The 23,505-nt window shown below is 40.8% G+C and overlaps 1 protein-coding gene across 3 annotated transcripts in view; it reads right to left on the bottom strand.

The window, feature by feature from the left end:
* The window catches only part of IL15RA (interleukin 15 receptor subunit alpha), a 52,849-nt gene that overhangs the window by 23,678 nt on the left and 5,666 nt on the right, over positions 1-23,505 (bottom strand). For all 3 annotated transcript variants that reach the window (XM_059404984.1, XM_059404983.1, XM_059404982.1), the window contains exon 2: positions 193-387. In XM_059404984.1, the coding sequence (XP_059260967.1) occupies positions 193-387 (195 nt within the window). The remainder of the gene's footprint in view (positions 1-192; positions 388-23,505) is intronic.

Genomic DNA, 23,505 nt, shown 5'->3' on the forward strand with positions numbered 1-23,505 from the left:
ATGTCCAGCTCCTTGGGATGTTGTTTAGAGGCTACACAGTATTTCGAGTTGTTTAGAGGTCTGTTTAGTTTCAGACCTTAACACAGATATCTTGTCCCCCAGAGATGGGCTTACCGGGCTTCCCACACTACAGTTGGGCTCTATGTGGCTTTGGGAAGGGGCATGGAGAGACTTTCAGGGATAGCTACTTACTGATGCACTTGAGATTGGGAATTGTCCAGTGGGCAATGTTCGTGGTCTCGTTTAACACGCATTCTGTCAGGCTGGATGTTCCTGCTTTACGCTTGAAGCCGGAGTTACACGTGTACCGCTCCCTGGATTTCGGGCTGTAACTCCTGACCCGGATGTCTGCATGTTCGACCGACTTGGGAGGAGGGCACGTGACGCCTGCAAGGGTGCCGATAAGACGGGGGATGAGCACATCTCAGCTCGTTCAGAAGGCGCTCTCCAGGGCAACCTGGGTGGCACTCGGTGCCTTTGCAGCCAGGGTCTGGCTTTGTTAGGTGCCCCTTAGGATACACCCCAGATTCTAAGCATGTAGAAAATGTTCAGTATGGGCTCTCATCATTTAGAAGCCTTCCAGGAGCCTTATCTTAAGCGCTCACCATCCAACACAGCTAGGGGCTGTGCAGCCATCCATGGAACCCCCCCCCCCCCCCAGTCTCTCACCATCTCTATCTCTTTGGCGCCCTCCAGCCCGGCTTCTGCGCTCTCTTGCCTGAAAGCAGCAGTAGCCTTTGAATTGGTCTCCGGGCCTGTTCTCCCCAAAGCCTTTGATTTACGTCCTTAATACAGCCAGTCATCTTCAGAAATGGGCACTGGATGACTCACTCCTTCCTGGTTGCCTGCTGCTCTTAGCATAAAAGCTAAAATGCTCAAGAAGTCTTCAAGGCTCTGCTGGACCTGCCCCCGGCCCCCAGCTGCTCTTCCCCTGGTCACTCTGGTCTTCAGTGCCCCCCTCCCCGCCACCCGTGCCGCTCACCACGCCCACTGCTCTCCCCAGCCCATCTCCTGTCATCCTTCCGAACGTGAACATGACTTGCTCAGGAAAGCCTTCCCTCCCCTCCCCTCCCCACCCAGTCAGCCAGGTCCCACAGCTCTGCGTTCTCTCCCTGCGCAGTCAGCCACTCTCGTGGTTGCGTTTGAAGACAACAAGATGCTGCGGTGGCTGTGTCCCCTCATTGGCCCTTTGAGCGGTGGAGGGCGGGGACCACATCTGTCTCGCCCAACACTGGATTCTCTGAGCCTTGTACAATAGCTGGCAAGCGAAGGTGTTCGAGAAAGAGTTGTTCAGACAATGATGCTTGTTTTGCATGTGCCCTTTGCCTCAGCAATTTCATCTCTAGGAATTTAGCTTACGGATACACTGGTGGATTTATGGAGAAAGTACAAAGTAATAGCCAGGACAATCACAATAGCCAGTACCTGTAAATGGCCTTGTACGTGGTCAGTGGAGACTAACTCATAAATTACAATACAGCTACCCCTGTAAAGAAGTACCACCAGCTCTTCACATAGAGGAAGAAACCTCTCTGTGCGCCGGAGTGGAAAGACCTCCAAGATGCGTGCTTAAGTTAGGAAGAAAAGGGGCAGAACCCTAGGTTTTACATGGTACACTCAGTGAAGAAAGAAGAAATGGTTCCTGTACACAGTGTTTGTCTATACATAACATCTCTGGAAGGACGCAAGAGACCGTTAACACAGGAGATGAGGGAGCTGGGAATACACTGCGAAAAACTTGTTACTGAAGGCCTTTTCGTACTTCCTGAATTTTGCATGGTGCAGAGGTTTTACCTGTTAAAAATGCTTTCGAAGGGCACCTGGGTGGCTCAGTTGGTTAACGTCTGCCTTTGGCTCAGGTCATGATCCCAGGGTCCTGGGATCGAGCCCCACATTGGGCTCTCGGCTCAGCGGGGAGCCTGCTTCTCCCTCTGCCTCTCCTCCCTTCCCTGCTTGTGCTCTCTCTCCTATTTAACAATCAGATGCTGACCGGTCAGAACAGTTGCGGGTGATAATTGGGACGGGGGTGGGGGGGGATGACCACTGGCCCCAGATGAAAGATCACACGGAGGAGGCTGGCAGAATATTAGTTGTGCCTGTATGTTATACACTTTTAAATACACGAAATACTGCATCATAGAAAGGCAGGGGATGGGAGATTTTTTTTTTTTTTAAGATTTTATTTATTTGACAGACAGAGATCACAAGTAGGCAGAGAGGCAGGCAGAGAGAGAGGGGGAAGCAGGCTCCCTGCTGAGCAGAGAGCCCGATGCGGGACTCGATCCCAGGACCCTGAGATCATGACCTGAGCCGAAGGCAGAGGCTTTAACCCACTGAGCCCCCCAGGCGCCCCAGGATGGGAGATTTTAAAGGATGCCGCCACAGGAACTCTGAAATCTTGGGTGAGCCAGGACAGGAGAGGGAAAAGTCCTGCCGAGTGGGGGTGTTCAGTGCCTTGGCCATACCACGTTGCCTGCTACATGCATGTGAGAAATGCAGGAGATTCTGGAATTAGGAATTTTTGCCTTTCTCTGAGCAAGTGAAGGCAGCTTGGGGAAAAACTGAGGCGAGAAGACCTTGAAGGCAAGGTCATCTGGGAGGATTCTGGACCGCTTTGGGAGACAGCCCGCCCCCCCGCCCCCCACCCCAGTCACTCCCAGTGGGCCTGACAAAGTGCATGTCAAGTGATACCCTTTCTCAGGCGAATGTCACCAAAGGAAGGTAAGAGCCAGAGCTAGAACGATTCGCATTTTCTCTAACTTGTACAGCTGTGTGAAAAATGTCCCTCTTATATTTAGAATCTGAAAGATTTGAGCAAATTTAGACCCCACGACTTTCCTCACTATGAAACTCCCTGGCTGCAGGCAGCGTCCTGGGACGTGCCTGCTCGTGCACATTCATCTCATTTTGGTGGCGTTTCTTCAGACAGGTGCTCGGTAGATCTGCAGGATAAGCTGGTCTCGTGGCTTGGGGGCTTGACACCTGGTGAAGTTCTCTATCCTCACGTCTGGGTTTTGGAATGTACCAGGAGCAGAGAGTTCTAGTCTGAACAGACGACCGAGCTACCTGCGTGGGCTGTATAGTGTCCGGACCCCAAGTGGTTGAGGTGAGCTCAGTCACTACCTGGATTCGACCTTGGTGCTAGGTCTCCGGGGGACGGATTCTGGAAGACGTGACTTGTACAGCTCCACATGTCCCAGTGAGGATTCTGGCTTCCAGAACATGAATCCCCACCCGTCCTGGCAAATGTGATGTTTCTGATCTTAAGCTGGGTGTTCTAAGTGGGGCTGGTTTCCTTCTGTCTTCCCCAAGTGAGCCACTCTTGTCTGATTTACTCAAATCGTCCCTGTGACTGCTTTCCAGCAAGTTGAGCCTTCTTTGGGTTGGGCAGGATCTGGGGTCCGCCCTGACTGGCCATGGGCCCCCAAATGGCAGCTTTCTCCTTCCTTCTTACCGGCTCCCTGTGGGTTGGCCTGTCTCTGCCTAGAAACCCTGGCTTTCGGGACTCGGGCCCTGACCGCCCAGGTCTTGCCCATCTTTTCCTCCGGAGAGCAGCCCCTGGATTGTCACACGGCCCAGCCGCTGGCTTAGGTTTGGATGTCCAAGAACAGCTACTGGAATTGGCCAGGACACATACTCACCCCCTGGACCCCTAATGCAATGTCCCCCTGGCCAGGTGGGCTTCCTCAGATACTAGAATCAGAGGGATCCCCCTGCAAATTCAGAATGTGGTCCGAACAATCTCCTGGAAGGACCTGGCAGCCTAGAGATGACCAGCCCACCGGCGGGTCAGCGGCCAGACTGTCCCCTCCTCCTTCAGGAAGGCCTCCCTGTGGGCTCTCCTGGCTGAGGTCCCACCATGTCTCTCACCTGAGCCCACTGAGCTATGACAGCCCCTTGGGTGAGGAAAGCCCAGGCCTTACTTTCATCTTCCTGGTCTCAAGAAAGGGAAAGGGATTGTTTGATTTTTTTGTTCTTAATCCAGTCAGTGACTTTTTTCTTTTCAAATCCCATCAGCATAGAATCTTCCATTTTGCACGATACAGTATACCACTGTGCTGTTCTAATAGTCAGTGTTCTCTCCTCACTCACGTGGCCTCGAGAGCGGACACGGACATTTCCTCTTCAGTGAGGTCATAAGAGAATCTTCATTCTCACTTACCAGTTTTCTGGAAGCATTATTTTCTTACTATTTCTAGAAGCAGAGTCAATAGAAGACAGAAGAAATCGATCTGCTGAGACTTACGCCCTTCACCGTCTCTGCCTCTCTCTCTCCCATCGGCCTGGTCTTGGGGTTGTGTCCTGTTTGCCCGAATCCCTTCCAAAACATTTTCATTCACCAGGTAGTGCTCGAGCTCCATTTTAATTTCAAATAATGTTCTGAATCTATTTATCTTCTCTTTCTGACACCCCCCCCCCACCTGCCCCCAGTCTCTGCTGTTTTCTGTGTTGTTTCTGGATTTGGGATTTTCATCAGCAAATTCTTCTACCTCTTCTAAGTCTTGAAAACACTCTCCTCCATTTAGAATGGTGGTTTTCAGCTTTCAGCATTTGTGGCACACTTTGAGTTAAAACACTTGTGACCTGTCACTCAGGAGGTCTGACACGGCACCTGTGTCAGCCAGAGTTATAAAGAATCATGGCTACCACAGAAGGCAGCCATGCTAATGTGTGACTCGTGAGGCCGTCCTTTGGAGCTTGTGGCTGTGTGTGGGGGACAGTCTGCTGAGTACATGAGAACTCAGAGTTCTTGCACGTTCCAGTGACTCTGTAGCCTTCTCTGTGGTAGCGTGACTTACTCCCCGGCTCAGATTCACAGCACATAGTATCCCTCTCAGCCCAACACCGCCCCCACCCCGCCAAACACTGTGTCCCTGCAGGTGTATTCACGTTTGTGACAGTGAAGGTGACACACCAAACAGGAAAGGGTTCACAGGAGGCATGCTGTCTGCACAGTTAGGAACCACTGTTTTAGAAGGAAAAGCAAGCTGGGACAGATACTCAGTAAACAGTGACAAGCTTAATGCTACTGCAGATTCTCCAACGAAGTCCATTTCTGCTGTTAAATCTGAGGGCAAAGGTCCAAAGTCACTGTCAACGCTTCCCTTCTTCTTGATAATCTGTAGGAATCAGTTGTCATCAATGAGAAAGACGAATTCAGTCCAGGTTTCTCGCCATCGGAGGAAGAAGTTGTGACTATGGAACCGGGAAAGGATGAGTACAATGTACCCTGTGGTGCTAGAAGAGAGCGGGTCGGAGATATCCGTATGTGATCATCTGTGTGTGTTCGTGTGTGTATACATATGTCTGTACGTGGCAATGTGACATGCAAGTGTGTGTGTGTGTCTGTGTGTGACTGTGTGCGTGCTCTAGCTCCTCCGTCCTCTAATGATACCTAGAAGCAATGACACATTAACCGTGAGCATACTTGGTGCCCAGATCTTGGTCTTCGCTGAAAGAAAGCATGACTACTTGGAAAAAAGGCTGATTCCAGGGATAGGATGGGGAAAACAGTTTTTACTCTTTTATTTTTAAAATAATTTTTAATAATTTTATTATTTATCTTTTAAAATTTCTTTTTTAAAAGGATTTTATTTATTTATTTAAGAGAGAGAGAGAGAGAGAGATTGAGAGAGAAAGCATGTGGGGGGGAGGGTCAGAGGGAGAAGCAGACTCCCTGCCGAGCAGGGAGCCTAATAAGGGACTCGATCCCAGGACTCCAAGATCATGACCTGAGCCAAAGGCTGTTAGTTGCCCAACCAACTGAGCCACTCAGGTGCCCAATATTTTTTTAATTTCTTTCTTTATTTTTAAAGATTGTATTTACTGAGAGAGAGACCGCACATGGGGAGGAGCAAAAGGAGATAGAGAGAGAGAATCTTAAGCAGGTCTCACGCCCAGCATAGAGCCTGACCTGGGGCTCAATCTCATGGCCCTGAGATCATGACCTGAGCTTAAATCAAGAGCCAGACGCTTAACTGATTGAGCCACCCAGGGACCCCGCATTTTGATCTTTTAAAAGATCAAAAGATGAGCCTAAATATCTTGTTGTACCGGAAAGTAAGGAAATAGTCAAAGGAAGATGGCAACATCATCAGAAGGATATAGTGGGACGTCTGAACTGGCTCTCACTGGCCACATCTGGGACCATTTGAGTATCAAAGCAAATAAAGAGACTAACAGATTATGGAACAAAATAAAACAAAATTCCGTAAGTCTATACTAATATAAATAAGTAAATGAATAAGTAAGTAAGCAGGGGAGAAGAGAAAGCTCTCCTTACAGCTCGCTTACAGTATAAAGCTAATTAATATAGAAGGAATGACGGAGTAAGAGAAGAAACAATGGAAGCTAGAATGAGCAGACTGAAGTTGATAAGGGACAGATGTTTATACAGGTGGCAGACTGCACTAGATCAGTTTAGCTAAGCTGGACACACATTTCCTGAATCCCCTTCCCTGCATGGTGTCCAGTTAACCTGTGGTACAACCAGTGATCTTGGGACAAGTTAATCTCACGTGCCTCCTGATACGATTCACTGAGGAGGACACAACATCACACCTGTGGTATTTCTCCCCCAGATCCAAAATCGGAATCTAATCATGAGGAAACACTAGATGAACCTAAATTGAGGGACATTCTGAAAAACAGCCTGTATTCAAGATCAAGAAAGATAAGGCAGGGCGCCTGGGTGGCTGCATCAGTTATGTCTGGCTCTTTTTTTTTTTTTTTTAAAGATTTTACTGATTTATGAGAGAGGGAGAGGGAAAGAGGAGAGAAGTTCGAGAAGGTTGGGGGAGGAACAGTGGGAGAGGGATAAGCCGACTCCTCACTGAGCATAGAGCTGGACCTGGGGCTTAATCTCAGGACCTGAGATCATGACCTGAGCTGAAACCAAGAGTCAGACACTTAACTGACTGAGCCACCCAGACACCCCAAGTGTCTGACTCTTGATTTCATCTGGGTCATGATCTCAGGGTTGCAGGACTAAGCCCCATGTCAGGCTCCATGCTGGGTGTGGAGCCTGCTTGGGATTTTCTCTCTCCCTGTCCCTCTGACCCTCCCCTACCCCCCTCACGGGCATGCAGGCTCACTCTCTCAAGAAAGAAAGAAAAAGAAAGAAAGAGAAAAAGAAAAAAGAAAGATAAGGAAAGGCAGAGGCTCTATTCCAGACTGAGAGAGACTAAAGAGACATGACATGGCATTGAAATGCCCCATGTTGCCCTGGATTAGATCCAGAATTAGGAAGAAAATGGTGAGCAAGGGCATTTTGGGGACAACGGACAATATCTGACTATGGCCGGAGTGTTAGATAATAATATTGTGTCAAAATTAAATTTTCTGAATTTTGATAATTGTTCTGTGATTACGTGAGAGTGTTGTGTTTTTAGGAAGTTATGCTAGAGAACGTATTCTTAGGAAATATATACTGTGGGTTTAGGCGTAAAGGGGCATAACGTCTCCAACTTACCTTCAAATGCTGTAGAAGAAAAGGCACATGTGTAGTAAGTATCTGTGGTTAGAGATGGGGATGTTAAAGCACTTGGGCAATGTGTAAACAGGCGGTGAATCTGGGTCAAGGGTATTAAGAGGTCTCTTCTGTTTTTGTGGTTTTATTCTAAGTTTGAGGTTGCATCAGAATAAATAAGTTAAAAAAATAAGCAAAGTAAGTAACTAAACAAAAACCACTTGGTGAATGGTGCTTTGGTCCTTTGAGGACTGCTCTTTTAAAAAAATTTTAATTATTTATTTGACAGAGAGAAAGAGAAAGAGAGTAAGAGAGAGAGGGAGAGGCACCAGCAAGGGGAGCTGCAGGCAGAGGGAGAGGGAGAAGCAGGCTCCCTGCTGAGCTGAGCTGAGCTGAAGGCAGATGCCTAACCGACTGAGCCACCCGGGTTCCGAGGATTGCTCTTGAAGGAAACTCTAAGAGCCTTGGACAACTCAAGCCAAGATTACAGTTTAGTCAGGAAAACGTTCTTGAACTATTTCCCTACTTGGGATTTCCAAAGTGCTGACTTTCCCTCTTGCCTTGTCCCCTAGTCACGCTGTTTCGTGTTCCTCCTTCCATTTCCAGGGTCTACAGTAGGGTTTGCGCTCTTGCCACATTCGGTATTCTGACTGCGGCTTTGGTTTGGTGTGTGAGTTCCTCATGGCCATGTTTGAGTCCTTGTTCTGCTACATCCACTCTGCTCCTTACTGCCTTTATCTTCGACTTGGGCCCTCTATGTCAGCGATTCCCAAATGTGAGCGTATAGTAGAACCACCTGGAGGGTTTGTTAAAACCCAGAGGGCTGGAACCCCCTCCCAGAGCTCCTGAGTCAATAGGTCTGGGGCTGGGCCTGAGAATCTGCATTTCTAACCAGTTCCACGTGCTGGTGATGCTGCGGGAAGCGTGACCTGTGCCCCCATATAAAATATCTGGCATTCACAGGTGCGGAGTCTCCCAGCATCACATCAAGTTACTTTCTAGTGTGGATTTAAAGCTTCTCTTGAATCACTGCTTGTTCATACCTTTCGTTGGTATCGATACCATCAATGAAGATTTCTTTTACAGGTTGCTCCTGATGTGCTCTCCTGAATATCTAGTCCTGACCCAATTCCCCCACCTCCATCTTAAAAAAGTACCCATCCACCGTGCACATGCGTGTACAGGCATGTGTTTAGTTTGGTAGTACCATGGGTTTGGCTCCATGCAGCCAAAAATCTTAAATTTGTGTCTTTGATGCTTTGCTCTATGTTAACATAGATGGGAAAATACTTAGAGCTGGAGGGTGGGGTGGAACAGGGAGGAATGATCATAATACACTCCACTCTAGTAATATTTAACAGGAGACCGGAGCACATAGTCCCGTAAAAATACTAGACTCTGCTCTATGATAAAATGTTCCTTCCTCCTGAGGAAGTCTGGATCGACCATAGACCTTTGGACCTCTCAGGTAATATTACATCATTGGTGACCGGACAGTCTCCATTCAGCCACAGATCAGTGATGCCAGAGGACACGAGAGACAAGAAGTCCCCAGAGGGGAAGGCTAGGCAAAGACTGGATTTAGCTGGTAGGAGTGTATTTCACTGGTTTTTCCTTACCTACCCCTTTCCTTCCTTATGCCGAGTTTGCTCTTCGATGCTGACAGCATCATTGTCTTGGGTCTGGAGGAACTTGTGAGATCACAGAGTCAAGCTCTCAGCCTTGGCCCCTACCATGGGTTATTCTGAAACTTTGGAAGGGAGGGACAATCTAAGAACCCTTACTTCACCCCAATCACCACACATACAGTTACTTCCAAGACCAGTCCATTTTGGGGAGGATTGCAAAGACATCTGGCATGAAACTATATTTGTCTTTTTTGTACCTGATTATTTCACTTCAGAATATTGTCCTTAGCGCAATTCATATATACCACAGGTATTACATAATTTCCTCTCTTTTAAAAGCTGAGTAATATTCCATTGTTATGTATATATCATATTTTGGTTATTCACCATTCATTTGTTGATGGGTACTTGGCTTGATAACATGTTTTAGCTGTTGTGAATAAGGCTGCTATTAACATGGATGTACAAATACCTCCCTGAGACCCTACTTTTAAATTGTTTGGGTGTATACCCAAGGTGGAATTGCTGGATCATAGGGTAATTCTGTTTTTAACTTTTTGAGGAATTGTCATACTGTTTTCCACAGTGGCTGCACCAGGTTGCACTCCCACAAAGGCTCCCACAAAGGCTCCTTTTCTCTACATCCTCTTGTTTTTGTTGTTGACAGTCGTCATCTTAATGGGTACATGTATCTCACGGCAGTTTTGACCTGCATCCCCCTAGTGATTAGAATCTTTTCATGTACCTAGCTCCATTTTTATATCTTTGGGGATATAAGAAGCTCTTTGCCCATTTTTGAATTGGGGTGTTTGGTTTTTCTTGTTGAGTGTTAGGGGTTTTCCCTACATTCTGGATGTTAATCCTTTATCAGATATATGACTTAAGATATATCTTATATGATCCTTAATCTTTTATCAGATATATGACTTGCCGATGTTTTCTCCCATTCTGTGGCTTGATTTTACTCTCTGAATAGGGTCTTCTGGTGCACGAAATTTAAAAATTTTCATGAAGTCCAATGTGTCTGCTTTTTTCCTGTTTCCTGTGCCTTTGGTGTCATATCCAGGTAACCGTTGCAAAACCAATGTCATGAAGCTTTAGTCCTATGTTTTCTTCTAAGAGTTTTATTTATTTTAGGTCTTATATTTCCATCATTTATTGATTTTTGTTAATTTTTTTATATGGTATTATGTAAGGTACCAACCTCATTATTTTTCTTTTTTTTTAAAGATTTTATCTATTTATTTGACAGGGATCACAAGTAGGCAGAGATGCAGGCAGGGGGTAGGGGAAGCAGGCTTCCCGTGGAGCAGAGAGCCCGATGCGGGGCTCCATCCCAGGACCCTGGGATCAGGACCTGAGCCGAAGGCAGAGGCTTTAACCCACTGAGCCACCCAGGTGTCCCACCAACCTCATTGTTTTGCATGTGGATGTCCAGCTTCCCCAGCACTGTTTGTTCAAAAGACTGTCCTTTCCTGATTGAATCTTCTTGACACCCTTGTCAAAAATCATTTTGTCATACACGTTGTGGATTATTTGGGGGCTTTCTATTCTATTTCATTCATTTGTATGTCTTTCTTAATGCTCATACCACACTGTTGTGATTACTATTGCTTTGTAGTAAATTTTGAAATCCATGTGTGTGAGTCCTCCAGTATTGTTTTTCAAAATTGTTTTGACTATTTGGGGTTCTTGTGATTCCATATGAATTTTAGGATGGGCTTTTCTATTTTGGTAAAAGACATCATTGGGATTTCGGTAAGAATTGCATTCAATCTGTAGACCACTTTGGGTAGTATTGACATTTTAATAACATTAAATCTTTCAATCCGTGACCATGGGATGTGTTTCCATTGATTTGTGTCTTCTTTCATTTCTGTCTGCAGTGATTGTTAGTTTTTACTGTACAGGTCTTTCAGGTCCTTGGTTAAGTGTATTCCTAAGTATTTTAATTTTTTTGATGCTATCGAAAATGGAATTGTTTTTGTAATCTTCTTTTAGATTATTCACTGTAGTTATATAGAAATGCATCTGATTTTTGTAGGTTGACTTTGTGTCCTGCTACTTTTCTGAATTCATTCATTAATTCTAACAGTTTTTTTTTTTTGTGGAATTTTAAAGATTGTACCATCTGCAAACAGAGGTGATTTTACTTCTTCCTTTCTGATTTGGGTGCTCTTTATTTCTTTTCCTTGCCTACCTGCTATGCTAGAAATTTCAGTGCTATGTTGAGTACACATGGTGAAAGCAGACATCCTTGCCTTGTTCCTGATCTTAGAGGAAAAGTTTTCAGTCTTTCACCACTGAATGTCATGTTCACTGTTTTTTAATGTATGACTTTTATTATGTTAATGACGTTTCCTTCTATTCCTAGTATTTTGAGTATTTTTCTCTAATCATGAAAGGTTGTTGAACTTTTGTCAGATGCTTTTTCTGTATCAGTTGAGATGCTCATGTGTTTTCCCCCCTTCATGCTGTTAATGGGGTATATTACACAGATCAGTTTTCATATGTTGAACCATCTTTGCATTCCCGGAATAAATCCCACTTGTTCATGGTGTATGATCTTTTAAAAATGTTGTTGAATTCAGTTTGCTAGTATTTTGTTAAGGATTTTTACATCAATATTCTGTCTGTAATGTTCTGTTCTTACAGTTTCCTTATCTGGCCTTGTTATCAGGGTAATGCTGGCCTCAGGCTAAGTTAGGAAATGTTCTCTCTTTAATTTTTTTCTACCTTCTGGTAGGTTTTGTTTCTCTAGGGATTTGTCTGTTTCATCTAGGTTGTCCAATTATTTGTACAAAATTATCCATAGTACTCTCTTATAATCCTTTTCAGTTATATAGAATTGGTAGTAATGTCTACACTTTCATTTCCGATTGCATAATATAAATTATCTCTCTTTTTTTCTTAGTTCATCTAGCTAAAAGTTAGTCATTTTGGTTGATCTTTTTGAAGAACCAACTTTTGGTTTTATCTTTTTGAAGAACCAACTTTTGGTTTTATTGATTTTCTTGTATTTCTGTTCTCTAGTTCATTTATCTCTGCTCGAGTCTTTGTTATTTCCTTCCTTTTGCTTACTTTGGGTTTCATTTGTTCTTTTTCTAGTGCTCTGAGGTATCAAGTTAAGCTGTTGACTTTAGATCTTTCTTACTTTTTAATGTAAGCATGAATAGCTATAAATTTCTCCCTTAGCTCCATTTTCACTATGTCCCATAAGTTTTGGTATGCATGTTTTCATTTTCATTCATCTCTAAGTATTTTCTAATTTCCCTATGATTTCTTCTTTGATCTTTGGTTGTTTAAAAGTGTGTTGTCTGGGTCACCTGGGTGGCTCAGTTGGTTAAGCGGCTGCCTTCGGCTCACGTCATGATCCCAGCGTCCTGGGATTGAGTCCCACATTGGGCTCCTTGCTTGGCAGGGAGCTTGCTTCTCTCCCTCTCTCTGCCTGCCACTCTGTCTGCCTGTGCTCGCTCTCTCTCTCTCTCTCTAACAAATAAATAAATAAATAAAATCTTTAAAAAAAAGTGTGTTGCCTAATTTTCACAAGTTTTCTAGTTTTCTTTCTGTTACTGATTTCTTACTTTGTCCTGCTATGATCAGATTAGATACTTTGTATGATATCTGTCTTTTAAAATCTATTGAGACTTAATTTGTGGCCTAATATATGATCCATCCTGCAAAATGTCCTATGTGGGTTGAAAAGAATGTATATTTTGGTGGTCTTTTATTAGATACATAATTACTTATCTTCTTGCTATCTCGAACTTTTTATTAATATATAATGTCCTTTTTTGTGTCTAAACTTTTTTGATTTAAAGTCTATTTTGCCTGGTATTAGTTAGTACAGCCATCCTTACTCTCTTTTGATTACTATTTTCATAGAATATCTTTTTACATCTTTTTACTTTTAATCTATTTGTGTCTTAGGATCTTAAGTTTGTCTCTTACAGACAATATATAATCAGATCATGTGTATGTGTAAGGGTGTTTTGCCAATCTCCATTTCCATTAAAAAGTTTAATCCATTTACATTTAAAGTAATACCAATAAGGAGGGACTGACTTCTGTCATTTGTTCTTTGTTTTCTCTGTGCCTTATAGCTTTTTTGCCCCTCATTTTCTGCATTACTGTCTTTTTTAATGTTTAGCCTATTTGATGTCATGAAATGTTTAAGTTTCTTAATTTCTTTTATGTCTATTCTATAGCTATTTTATTTGTGGGTACCATGGGGATTACACTTAACATCCTAAAGTTATCACACTCTAATTTGCATTCACACCAACTTAACTTCAATGACATAAAAACTCTGCTCTTTTATAGCTCTATCACTATTGTTAGTGTCACAAAATCACATCTTTATACATTGGGTGCCCTAAGACATAAGCTAATAATTCTTCAAAATGCATTAGTCTCTTAAATTATGCAGAAAACAAGATTTGGAGTTTTAAACCAAAGTTACACTAATGTTACCTTTTACATGAGTTTTTTTTTTTATTTAAATATATTAGTCTCTTAAATCATGTAGAAAACAAAAAGTACAGTTACAAACTATTGTTCAGTAATACCAGCTTCAGTAATTGTCCATGAATTTACCTTTATTGAGATATTTGTTTCTCCACACAGCTTCAAGGTATGTCCAGTGTCCTTTTGTTTTGCCTTGGAGGACTCCGAACATATACTGAAGGTTGGGTTCAGTGGTAGTGAACTCCCTCAGCTTTTGCTGATCTATAATGTCTTAATTTCTCTCTGACTTTTGAAGGACAGTTTTTCTGGATACAGGATTCTTAGTTGGCAGTTCTTTTCTTTTAGTATTGTGAATATATTGGCCTACTGCCTCCTAGCCTCTAAAGTTTTTGATGAGAAATATACTGATTATCTTATTGGGGAAACCCTTGTAAACGAGAATTTCCTTCTCGCTTGCTGCTTTCAAGATTTTCTCTTTGGCTCTGGCTTTTGAAAGTTGGGTTCTATTGTGTCTCGGTGAAGCTCTCTGAGTTCATCTTGCTTGAAGTTACTTGAGTTTCCTGGAGGTTTATATTCACGTCTTTCATCAAATTTGGGAAATTTACAACCTTTATTTCTTCAAATATTCTCTCTGCTTCTTTCTCTCTTACTTCTTTTAAGACTCACACAATGTGGGTTTCTTGATGGTGTTCCACAGGCCCCTCGGGCTCTGTTTACCTTTTTTCAATTTTTTTCTTTCTGTTTCTCAGACTTGATCATTTCTGTGGTTTGTCTTCAAATTAGTTAATTCTTTTTTCTAACTGTTCAAATCTGCCTTTGTATCTCTCTATGAACTTGTTATTTGAGTTATTGTATTTTTCAGCTCCAGAATTTATTTTTGGTTTCTTTATAGGTTTTCCCTCTCTTTATTAATATTTCCATTTTGTTCATACATTTTCTTTGACTTTCTCCAGTTTTGCCCATATCGCATGGTTTGCTGTTATTTATTTGTTTATTCTTTCGACTGTTGCAGGCTGTGATTTTGCCAGGGGTCATCCTGAGATGTGATCTTAAGGTCTTCTCACATCCTTTCTAAATATTTCCTCTGAGCTTGTATGCTCACTTTCTAATGTTCCCTGAATATGTAGTTGTTTATGAATGTCTTAGTCTTTAATGTCTGGCTCCCAAAAGGAAGGAATAGGAAAAAGAAGTGGTGAGGGAAAAGGATGCTGGCTCTCTAAATTCCCCTGGAAGTCATATCAACTGGTTTGGGAGGGGCTTGCAACAACAGAGAGAGGTGCAGAACAATGGTTTTCCACCTCTTTGGCAGCAAGTCTGTGCTCAGAAGCACCAATCAGCAGTCACAGCACAGATCCCTGGTATTTATAGGACAGGTTCCCTTTTGCCCTACCCTGGCTCCTGCAAGCTGTGTGCAGGCTGCTCCAGGAACACACACACAGCTGCCTGTCATGTAGCTGGTGGTGGCAGATGGGTGGCAGCTCCTTAGAGCTGAAACTGACCATTGTTCACCTTCCAAGTCTCCCCTGGAAGTTGCAAGCTTTCAGTATACCCCAGAGTTCCAAAATAGTTCTATCAGACAGATTTTGCCAGTGCAACTATTGTCCAGGACAGTAAACAGATTCCTCATACTTCCTACTCTACACCTTCCCTGAATCCTACTTCAGCCTACTGTTAGGAATAAATGTTTCTCTGGGTATACAACTCTATGCAGATGGTTTTTGTCCTCAGAACTTTGATGCTTTGAAGCTTTTAGTGTTGATGTTTTACTAAAAAGCCAAATTATTGTTTCTTTGTTAGCAATTTTTTACCAATTTGTCTTTTCTCTCAAGATACTTAAGATCTATGTTTTGATGCTCTGCAGATTCATCACAGTGGTTCTTGGAGTGGATTTCTTTTTGCTTCTCTTTCTACTTATTTAGGTTTCTTTCAAAAAGTTTTATGATTTTCTGTATAAGGGAGTGATGTATCTTTTGTTGATTTATTCCTCGATAATTAATTTGGGGCAGGAAGGTGTGCTTTGTAAATGTCATCTTTTAGAAATATGTATTATCAAAATGCTTTTTGCCTGTGCGCAGAAAGAATATTGATTCTTGAATATTGACTTTTAATTCAGTGATCTAGCTCAATCATTACTAATTTATATGCAAATTATTATAATGGAATAACAATCATATGTCTGAAAATAATGAGCTTGAAAAGTTCTCTTCCAATCTGTACAATGTTTGTTTTTCTTGTCTTACTATATTGGTTGGGACTTCTTGTATAAGGTTGAAGAGGAGGGGTTATCCTGTGAAACTTTGCCTTGTTCATGTTTTGAAAGGGAATCTTCAGGAATCTATCCTATTTCTTCTTGAGTTAGTTTTGCTAAATTGTTTTTTGTTTGATTGTTTGTTTGTTTGTTTTTAGAGGGGGAGGGGCAGAGGGAGAAGGAGAGAGAACCTTAAGTAGGCTCCATGCTGGGCCTGGAGCCCAATGCAGGCTTCATCATGATGAGTGGAAATCACGAGTTGGACACTTAGCCACCCAGGCATCTCAGTAAATTGTTTTCAAATAAGGATTTGTCAAAAAAAAAAAAAAAAAAAAAAAAAAGATAAGGATTTGTCATCTATACTGCAAACTTTTTAGCATGAAAGTATTTTAAATGTTGTATTTATGACCTCTTTTACATGCCTAATTTTGTTTGTTTATGCGTTCTCTCTTATTCTCAATTAATTCTGCTAGAGGTTTATTCATTTTAGTAGATTTTTCAAAATCCAACTTTTGGATTTCTTGCCATCTCTCTAATGTACATCTTTTTCAGTATTATTTATATCTGCTTTTATCCTTATTTTTTTTTCTCCTTCTACTTCTTTTGGACCTAGTCTGCTTTAAAAAAATATATATTTTATTTATTTATTTGACAGAGAGAGAGAGAGAGAGAGAGAGAGATAACCTGAGTTGTGGGGCGGGGGGAAGGGCCAGAGGCAGAGGGAGAAGCAGACTCCCTGTGGAGCAGGGAGCCCAGTGCAGGACTCAAATAAAGGACTCTGGGATCATGACCTGAGCCAAAGGCAGACACTTGACTGACCCAGGCACTACCCCTATTCTGCTTTATAGGATGCTTACCTCATAATGTGAAGCTTTCCTTATTTTCTAATGTAGGCACTTATGGCTCTAAGTTTCCAGATGATGGTGTTTGGTGCTTTTGTGTTGTTTTGTCCAAGTCAAAAAAATTTTTTTTTCTGACTTGTATTCCTTGTGGTCAGAGAAGTTGATCTATATGATAACTATCATTTGAAATGTATTAAGGCTGATTTTATGGCCTGGGAAACACATAGTCTTTTTTTAAATGTTCTCTGTGTGTTGGAAAAGAATCTGTGTTATTCACTTCTTAAACAATTTGATAAGCCTGTTAATTGTTTTCACTTTTATATTTTTACTGATTTATTTTCACATTTGAGCCATCAAATACTTAGAGGTATGTTAAAATTTTCCATCATGATTGTATACTTGCTAATATATATTATATATAATAGTTCTGACCATTTTTTCTTTTTCTTTTCTTTTTTTTTTTTTTAAAGATTTTATTTATTTATTTGACAGAGAGAAATCACAAGTAGATGGAGAGGCAGGCAGAGAGAGAGAGGGAAGCAGGCTCCTCGCTGAGCAGAGAGCCTGATGCGGGACTCGATCCCAGGACCCTGAGATCATGACCTGAGCCGAAGGCAGCGGCTTAACCCACTGAGCCACCCAGCGCCCCCATTTTTTCTTTTTCAAAATAATTTCTATGTCTTTCTTGATATTCCCTGTATGATGTTAACACTTTCACATACTTTCCTTTGTTTCTTTTTTTGTCCTCAAATATAATTCTTTTATTTTTTATTTTATTTATTTAATTTTTTTATTTTTAAATTAAAAAAATTTAATTTAATTTTTACTTTATTTTCTTTTTTAAAAATTTAATTTTTTTCAGTGTTCCAGGATTCACTGTTTATGCACCACACCCAGTGCTTTGACTCATATAGTTCGAGACTGTGTTTTAGAATTGCTACCATCCGGGGACGCCTGGGTGGCTCAGTTGGTTGGACGACTACCTTCGGCTCAGGTCATGATCCCGGAGTCCTGGGATCGAGTCCCGCAACGGACTCCCAGCTCCATGGGGAGTCTGCTTCTCCCTCTGTCTGACCTTCTCCTCGCTCATGCTCTCTCTCACTGTCTCTCTCTCAAATTAAAAAAAAAAAAAATCTTTAGAGTTGCTACCATCCCATGTTAAACAGCCTGTCTCTGGATAGTGGTCAGACCTTTTTAACGTGTGTCCTTAATAACATGGAAAAGGGGATGGATATCTACAGCCTTCTCCCCAGCTATACAAGAACCTTAGAGATACTTCAATGCCATCACCTGTTATTTTCTCTTCCTTTGAGTCTTTATTTCACTGTCTTTCTTAAATGACAGTTTTGTGCAGCATGGACTTCTGTGTTAGCAAGAAGTTATACCTTCCTTCCATAGTCCCCTGCTGTTGTTGAGGATTTAGCCAGCACTCAAATTTGCATACCTTTGTTGATTTTTTTTTTTTTTTTTTTTTTTTTTTAAAGAATTAGCCAATGAGGCCATCTGGGTCTGGAATTTTTTGCTGAGTTGTTTTACACTACAACTCTAACTCTCTAAGGTATAAGACAACTCAGGTTATTCCTGAATGGGCTTTCATATTGTTTCAATGAATTTGTCCATTTTTACCTAAGTTGTCATATTCATAGCCATAAAGTAATGCATAATAAAACTTTATGAGCCATCAGATATTTCTAGGACCTGCAGTGATGTTCCGTTTCATTCCCAGTGTAATTCATGTTTATTCATTTTTCTTCTTGATCAGTCTGGCTGGAGATTTACAATGTTGTTGATTTTTTAGTTTGATCAACTAAAGTTGATCTTTAGTTTAATTGCTATTCTCTATTGTTTTTCTATATTCAGTTTCATTGATTTCTGCTCTTATCATTACTATTTCCTTCCTTCTGCTTGGGGTAAATTTGCTCATTGTTGTCTGGTTTCTTCAGGTAGAAGCTTACATCATTGATTTGAGACTTCTTCTCTAATACAAGCACTTAATATGATTAATTTCTTTCTAAGATCTCTTTTAACTGATTCCACAAATTATAACTTGTTTAAGTGTATTTTTATTCTCATTCAACTAAAGACATTTTCTATTTTCCTCTTATAATTTCTTCTTTGACCCACAGGTTATTTATAAGTGCTTTGTTCAATTTTGATATACCTGAGGATTTTCCAGATATTTCTCTGTTAAGGCATTCTAATTTAATTCCATTGTGGTTACAGAACATATTTTGTGTAATTTCATTGATCTGGAATTTGCTGAGGCTTGCTTAATGGCCCACAGTATGGTCTCTTTTGGTGAATGTTCCATATGTATTTGAAAAGAATGGGTCTCCTGTTTGTTGGACAGGGGTCTTCTGTAAATGCCACTTAGATGAAAGTTTTGATCTTCTATATATTTACTGGGCTTTTTTCCTATTAGTTTTTTTTTTTTTTTAATTACTGAAGGAATAGTGTTAAAGTCTCTGACTATAATCCTGGATTTATATTTTACTTCTTTCAGTTCTACCAGATTTGCTTTATGAATTTTGAAGTTCCTTTGTGTGGATGCAAACACAATTAGGATTTTTATGTCTTCGTGGTGAATTAGCCCCCTTATTATGTAATGTCCCTCTTTATCCCTGGTACTATTCCTTCTTGTGATGTCTCTTTTGTTTGCTATGAATACAAATACTCCAGATTTCTTCTGATTACTGTTTGCATGTTATATCTTTTCCCATCCTTTTTCTTCTAACCTATCTTTATCTGTGTACTCAAAGTTGCTATTTTGTAGTCAGCATATAGTGGAGCTTTTTAAAAAATTTAATTGAAGAATCTCTGTTTTTTAATTGGTATGGTTAGATCACTTATATTTAATGTAATTATTGTAAGCCTACCATTTTGCTAGCTGTTTTCTATTTGTTCCATCTGCTCTTTGCTCACTTTTCCTCTTTCTTGATTGCTTTTGGATTGACTATTATTTATTCCACTTTATCTTTACCATTGCTTATTTTATGTACCACTTCAGTTTATTTTTAGAGGTTTCACTGAGGTACACAATACATCTTTATTTTATCAAAGGCTATTTTCACATAATACTGTATCAACTCACATATAGTTAAGAACTCTACCAAGGCATACTTAGAATCACTCTCTCATTTTTTGCGGTCATACATTTTACTGTTACATATTTTATAAAAGCAATACTTTGCTATTTTTGCTTTAGAGAGTCAAATATTTTTTTAGAGTGATTTTAAAGAACAAATATGTTTTATTGGCTTCCATTTTGACCATTTCCAGTGTTTTTCTTTTTAGAGAGCCAAGTTTCTGTTTAGGATTCTATGCCTTTTGCCTAAAGAATGTTTTTCAGTGTTTCTTAGAGTGTAGGTCTGCAGGTGATGAATTCTTTCACTTTTTGTTTGTCAGAGTCTTTCTTTTGCTTTTGGTTTTCAAAAGATGACTGGTTATTCTGGCTATAGAACCCTGGCTTGACGGGGTATTTATGGTTTGTTTTACTTTAGCATTTTAAGGATGTTGATCCATTTTCTTATGGCTTGAATAATTTCTGGTAAGAAGTCTGCTCTAATTCTTATCTTCATTCTTCTGTGTGTAATGTATCTTTAGCAACTTTTGTCACAGTTTTTCTTCATCTTTGCTTTTCAGTGATTTGAATACAATGTGTTTAGATGTTTGGATGGGAGAGGGGTGGGTGTTTATCCTGCTTAATGTTCTCTGAGCTTCCTGGATCTAATATCTTACATTCTCAACTGTTACCTCTTCAAATACTTCTTCTGCTCCTCTCTCTTTTTTTTCCTGGAATTCTCATTACACATACATTAGATCATTTTCTGTTGTCCGATAGCTCTTGGATACATTGTCTCACATTTTTTTCTTTCTCATTTTTTCTTGTTGTGTTTCTGTTAGAGTAATTTCTACTGACCTGTATTCCAATTTACTGATTCTTTCCTTGGATGCATCCGGTGTTCCAGTAAGCCTGTTGAAACCTTTCTTCATGTCTATTACTGTTTGTTTGGTTTCTTTCTAATTTCTAACATTTCCATTTGACACTTTCCTATGGTTCCTACCTCTCAGCTAAACTTCCCCATTTGTTCAGAAATACCGTCCATCCTTTCCACCAGAGCCTTTAACAGGTTAGTGATATTTATTTTAACTTCCAGTCTCATAGTTCTGATTTTTGGGTCATCTTTGAATCTTTTTATTTCTTGTCCCTTGATAATGGGATTGTGGTGTTGTTGTGTTTTTGTGTGTCACTTAATTTTTGATTGACTGCTGGACTATGTGTATCGAACTGAGGTAAAACAGTATTTATACCTGAAAATGGGAAAACTTCTTTGGCTAGACTGATGGTGTGGGGGAACTGAGTTGGGCTAGTCAGTTGTTGAATTAGGTTCGGATTTTGTTGTGCTGAGGTTGCCTTCAGAACACCACTGGGTTCTTAAAATCTTAAAAAAAAAAAAAAAAGTATAAAAAGGGGCACCTGAGTGGCTCAGTGGGTTAAAGTCTCTGCCTTCAGCTTGGGTTATGATCTCAGGGTCCTGGGATCAAGCCCCACATCAGGCTTTCCGCTCAGCGGGGAACCGGCTACCTCCTCTCTCTCTCTCTCTCTGCCTGCCTCTGCCTACTGGTGATCTCTGTCTGTCAAATAAATAAATAAAATCTTTTAAAAAATGTATAAAAGAACACCACTGGGTTCAAATTCCTCTAGTGTTATCTTGGGCATAGGGTGGGTGCTGGAGGGCCAGAGGGATCTTCTGTGTTCCTAATTCACCCTCCTCTCTCATCATTCTCTGTGTATCTAAACCCCAAGAGGGTATCTCCACACTCTCGCCCACCACACTCTCAGGGGTTGACTGCTGTGCTGGTAGTCGGTGCGTGCTGGCCTGGAGTCAAGAGAAGTTTTCTGCTGTCTGTGTCCCATCAGCTAACTCAGGCAGGCCCTGTGTATCTGGCTCTTGGACTTGGAGCTGTCAGTCATGTTGCTCCTTACTTCCTTGTCATCAACTTCTCCCCTGTATCTTTACAGGTTTTGTGTAGGAAAAAGCCTCCTTCCCCTTGTAGTGGACCTCCAGCAGTATTGGGATAAGATCCTGAGCCAGGACTAAGTATGAGTGAGCTTATTTCTGGACTTACTATTCTGTTCCATCAATATATTTGTCTGTTTGTTAATCTGACCCCAATACCACACTGTCTTGATTACTGTAGCTTTATAATAAATCTGTTAATCATTTTCAGAGTTTGGTCCCTTACTGAATTTCAGAATCAGTTTCTATAAAAAAAAAAACCTGTTGAAAGTTTGATTGAAATTGCATTAAATCTATAGATCAAGTTAGGGAAGAAGTGATATCTTAATAATATTGAATCTTCTTAATATCTATAAACACAGTATCTCTCTCAGTTTATTTAAATCTTCAGTAATTCATCTCAGAAATGTTTTGTAGTTTTTGGTTACTGGTTTTATACATTTTTTTGCCAGATATATTCCTAAATATTTCCTGGTTTTTTTTTTTTTTTTTACATCAACCCAAATGGTTTTTTTTCAAAATTTTTCCAATTTTTTTCAATTTCTGACTGCTTGTTGCTGGTATATTATATGCTGATATTTGTAAGTTAATTGTGTATTCTGAAATTTTGCTAAACTCACTTATTCTAAGAGCATTTTTATAAATTCCATAGGATTTTCTGTGGAGATGATCATGTCATGTGATTATTTGAGTATATTTCATGATTCCATTCTATCCACTCTGCTGGTCCACTAACTGTGATTCTTTCGATCGTACGATTTTGGTGGTTGCTTTAGGGTTCATGGTATATGTCTTTATCTCATCACAGTTCACCTTCAAGTGACATTATACTGCTTCACATATACAGTATATGAACCTTAAGCACTATCCTTCCATTTCTCTTCTTACAGCCTTTGTGCTCTTGTGGTCATACATTTTGCTTCTACGTATATTATAAACACCAAAATAGATTTTTTTTTTTGCTTTAAATACTTGGTTACATATTTTATTGGGTCTGTATTTTAATAGATATTTACTCTCTATTACTCATCATTTCCAGGTGTTTTGTGGCAATTCAGAGTATCTATCTTTCTGCTGAAAAAGGAAATCTACTAGTGGTCTAATAGATTGTGAACAGGCCTCAAAGAACGATAATAATTGATAATAATAATTGATATATGAATGCACAAGGATGTCCATATACTGAAGCCAGCCCCCTCAGTCACATGATGGCCCCTTATTTACCCTGCAAAGCTGGGCTCTCCAAAAGGGCACTGGAGTGGGTGCCTGGGTGGCTCAGTGGGTTGAAGCCTCTGCCTTCAGCTCAGGTCATGATCCCAGGGTTCTGGGATCGAGCCCCGTATTGGGCTCTCTGCTCAGAAGGGAGCCTACTTCTCCATCTCTCTCTGCCTGCCTCTCTGCCTACTTGTGATCTCTCTCTCTTTCTGTCAAATAAATAAATAAAATTAAAAAAAAAAAAAGAGGGCACTGGAAACAGTACATTTGATTGTATCAGTAGCCTTTCTTCCTAGAGACCCTGATCACGTCTTTTGACACTCCAGTGATCATTTCTCTATATATTTTCCCATAACATTATTCCTTAGATATTCCACATAAGCAAGTGTTGCCTTATTTGCAATCTTGTGAGCTCTTTGGAAGCGGTGAATGTCTCTCAGCATTCTCTGGTGCTCCCACGGTGCTAAGCCTAGTACGTGATAGGTGCCTTCTGGGGCTAGTGGCTTATAAATATCAGACAGGAATGGATGAAGTAATATCAATAGTTATAAATACAAGATTCTGGGATTTTAGAAACTCTTAAGTAGCCAAAAAAAAAAAAAAAATCATATACAAG

The sequence above is a fragment of the Mustela nigripes genome, chromosome 6, assembly GCF_022355385.1.
Source record: "Mustela nigripes isolate SB6536 chromosome 6, MUSNIG.SB6536, whole genome shotgun sequence".
In the NCBI taxonomy this organism is placed as follows: Eukaryota; Metazoa; Chordata; class Mammalia; order Carnivora; family Mustelidae; genus Mustela; species Mustela nigripes.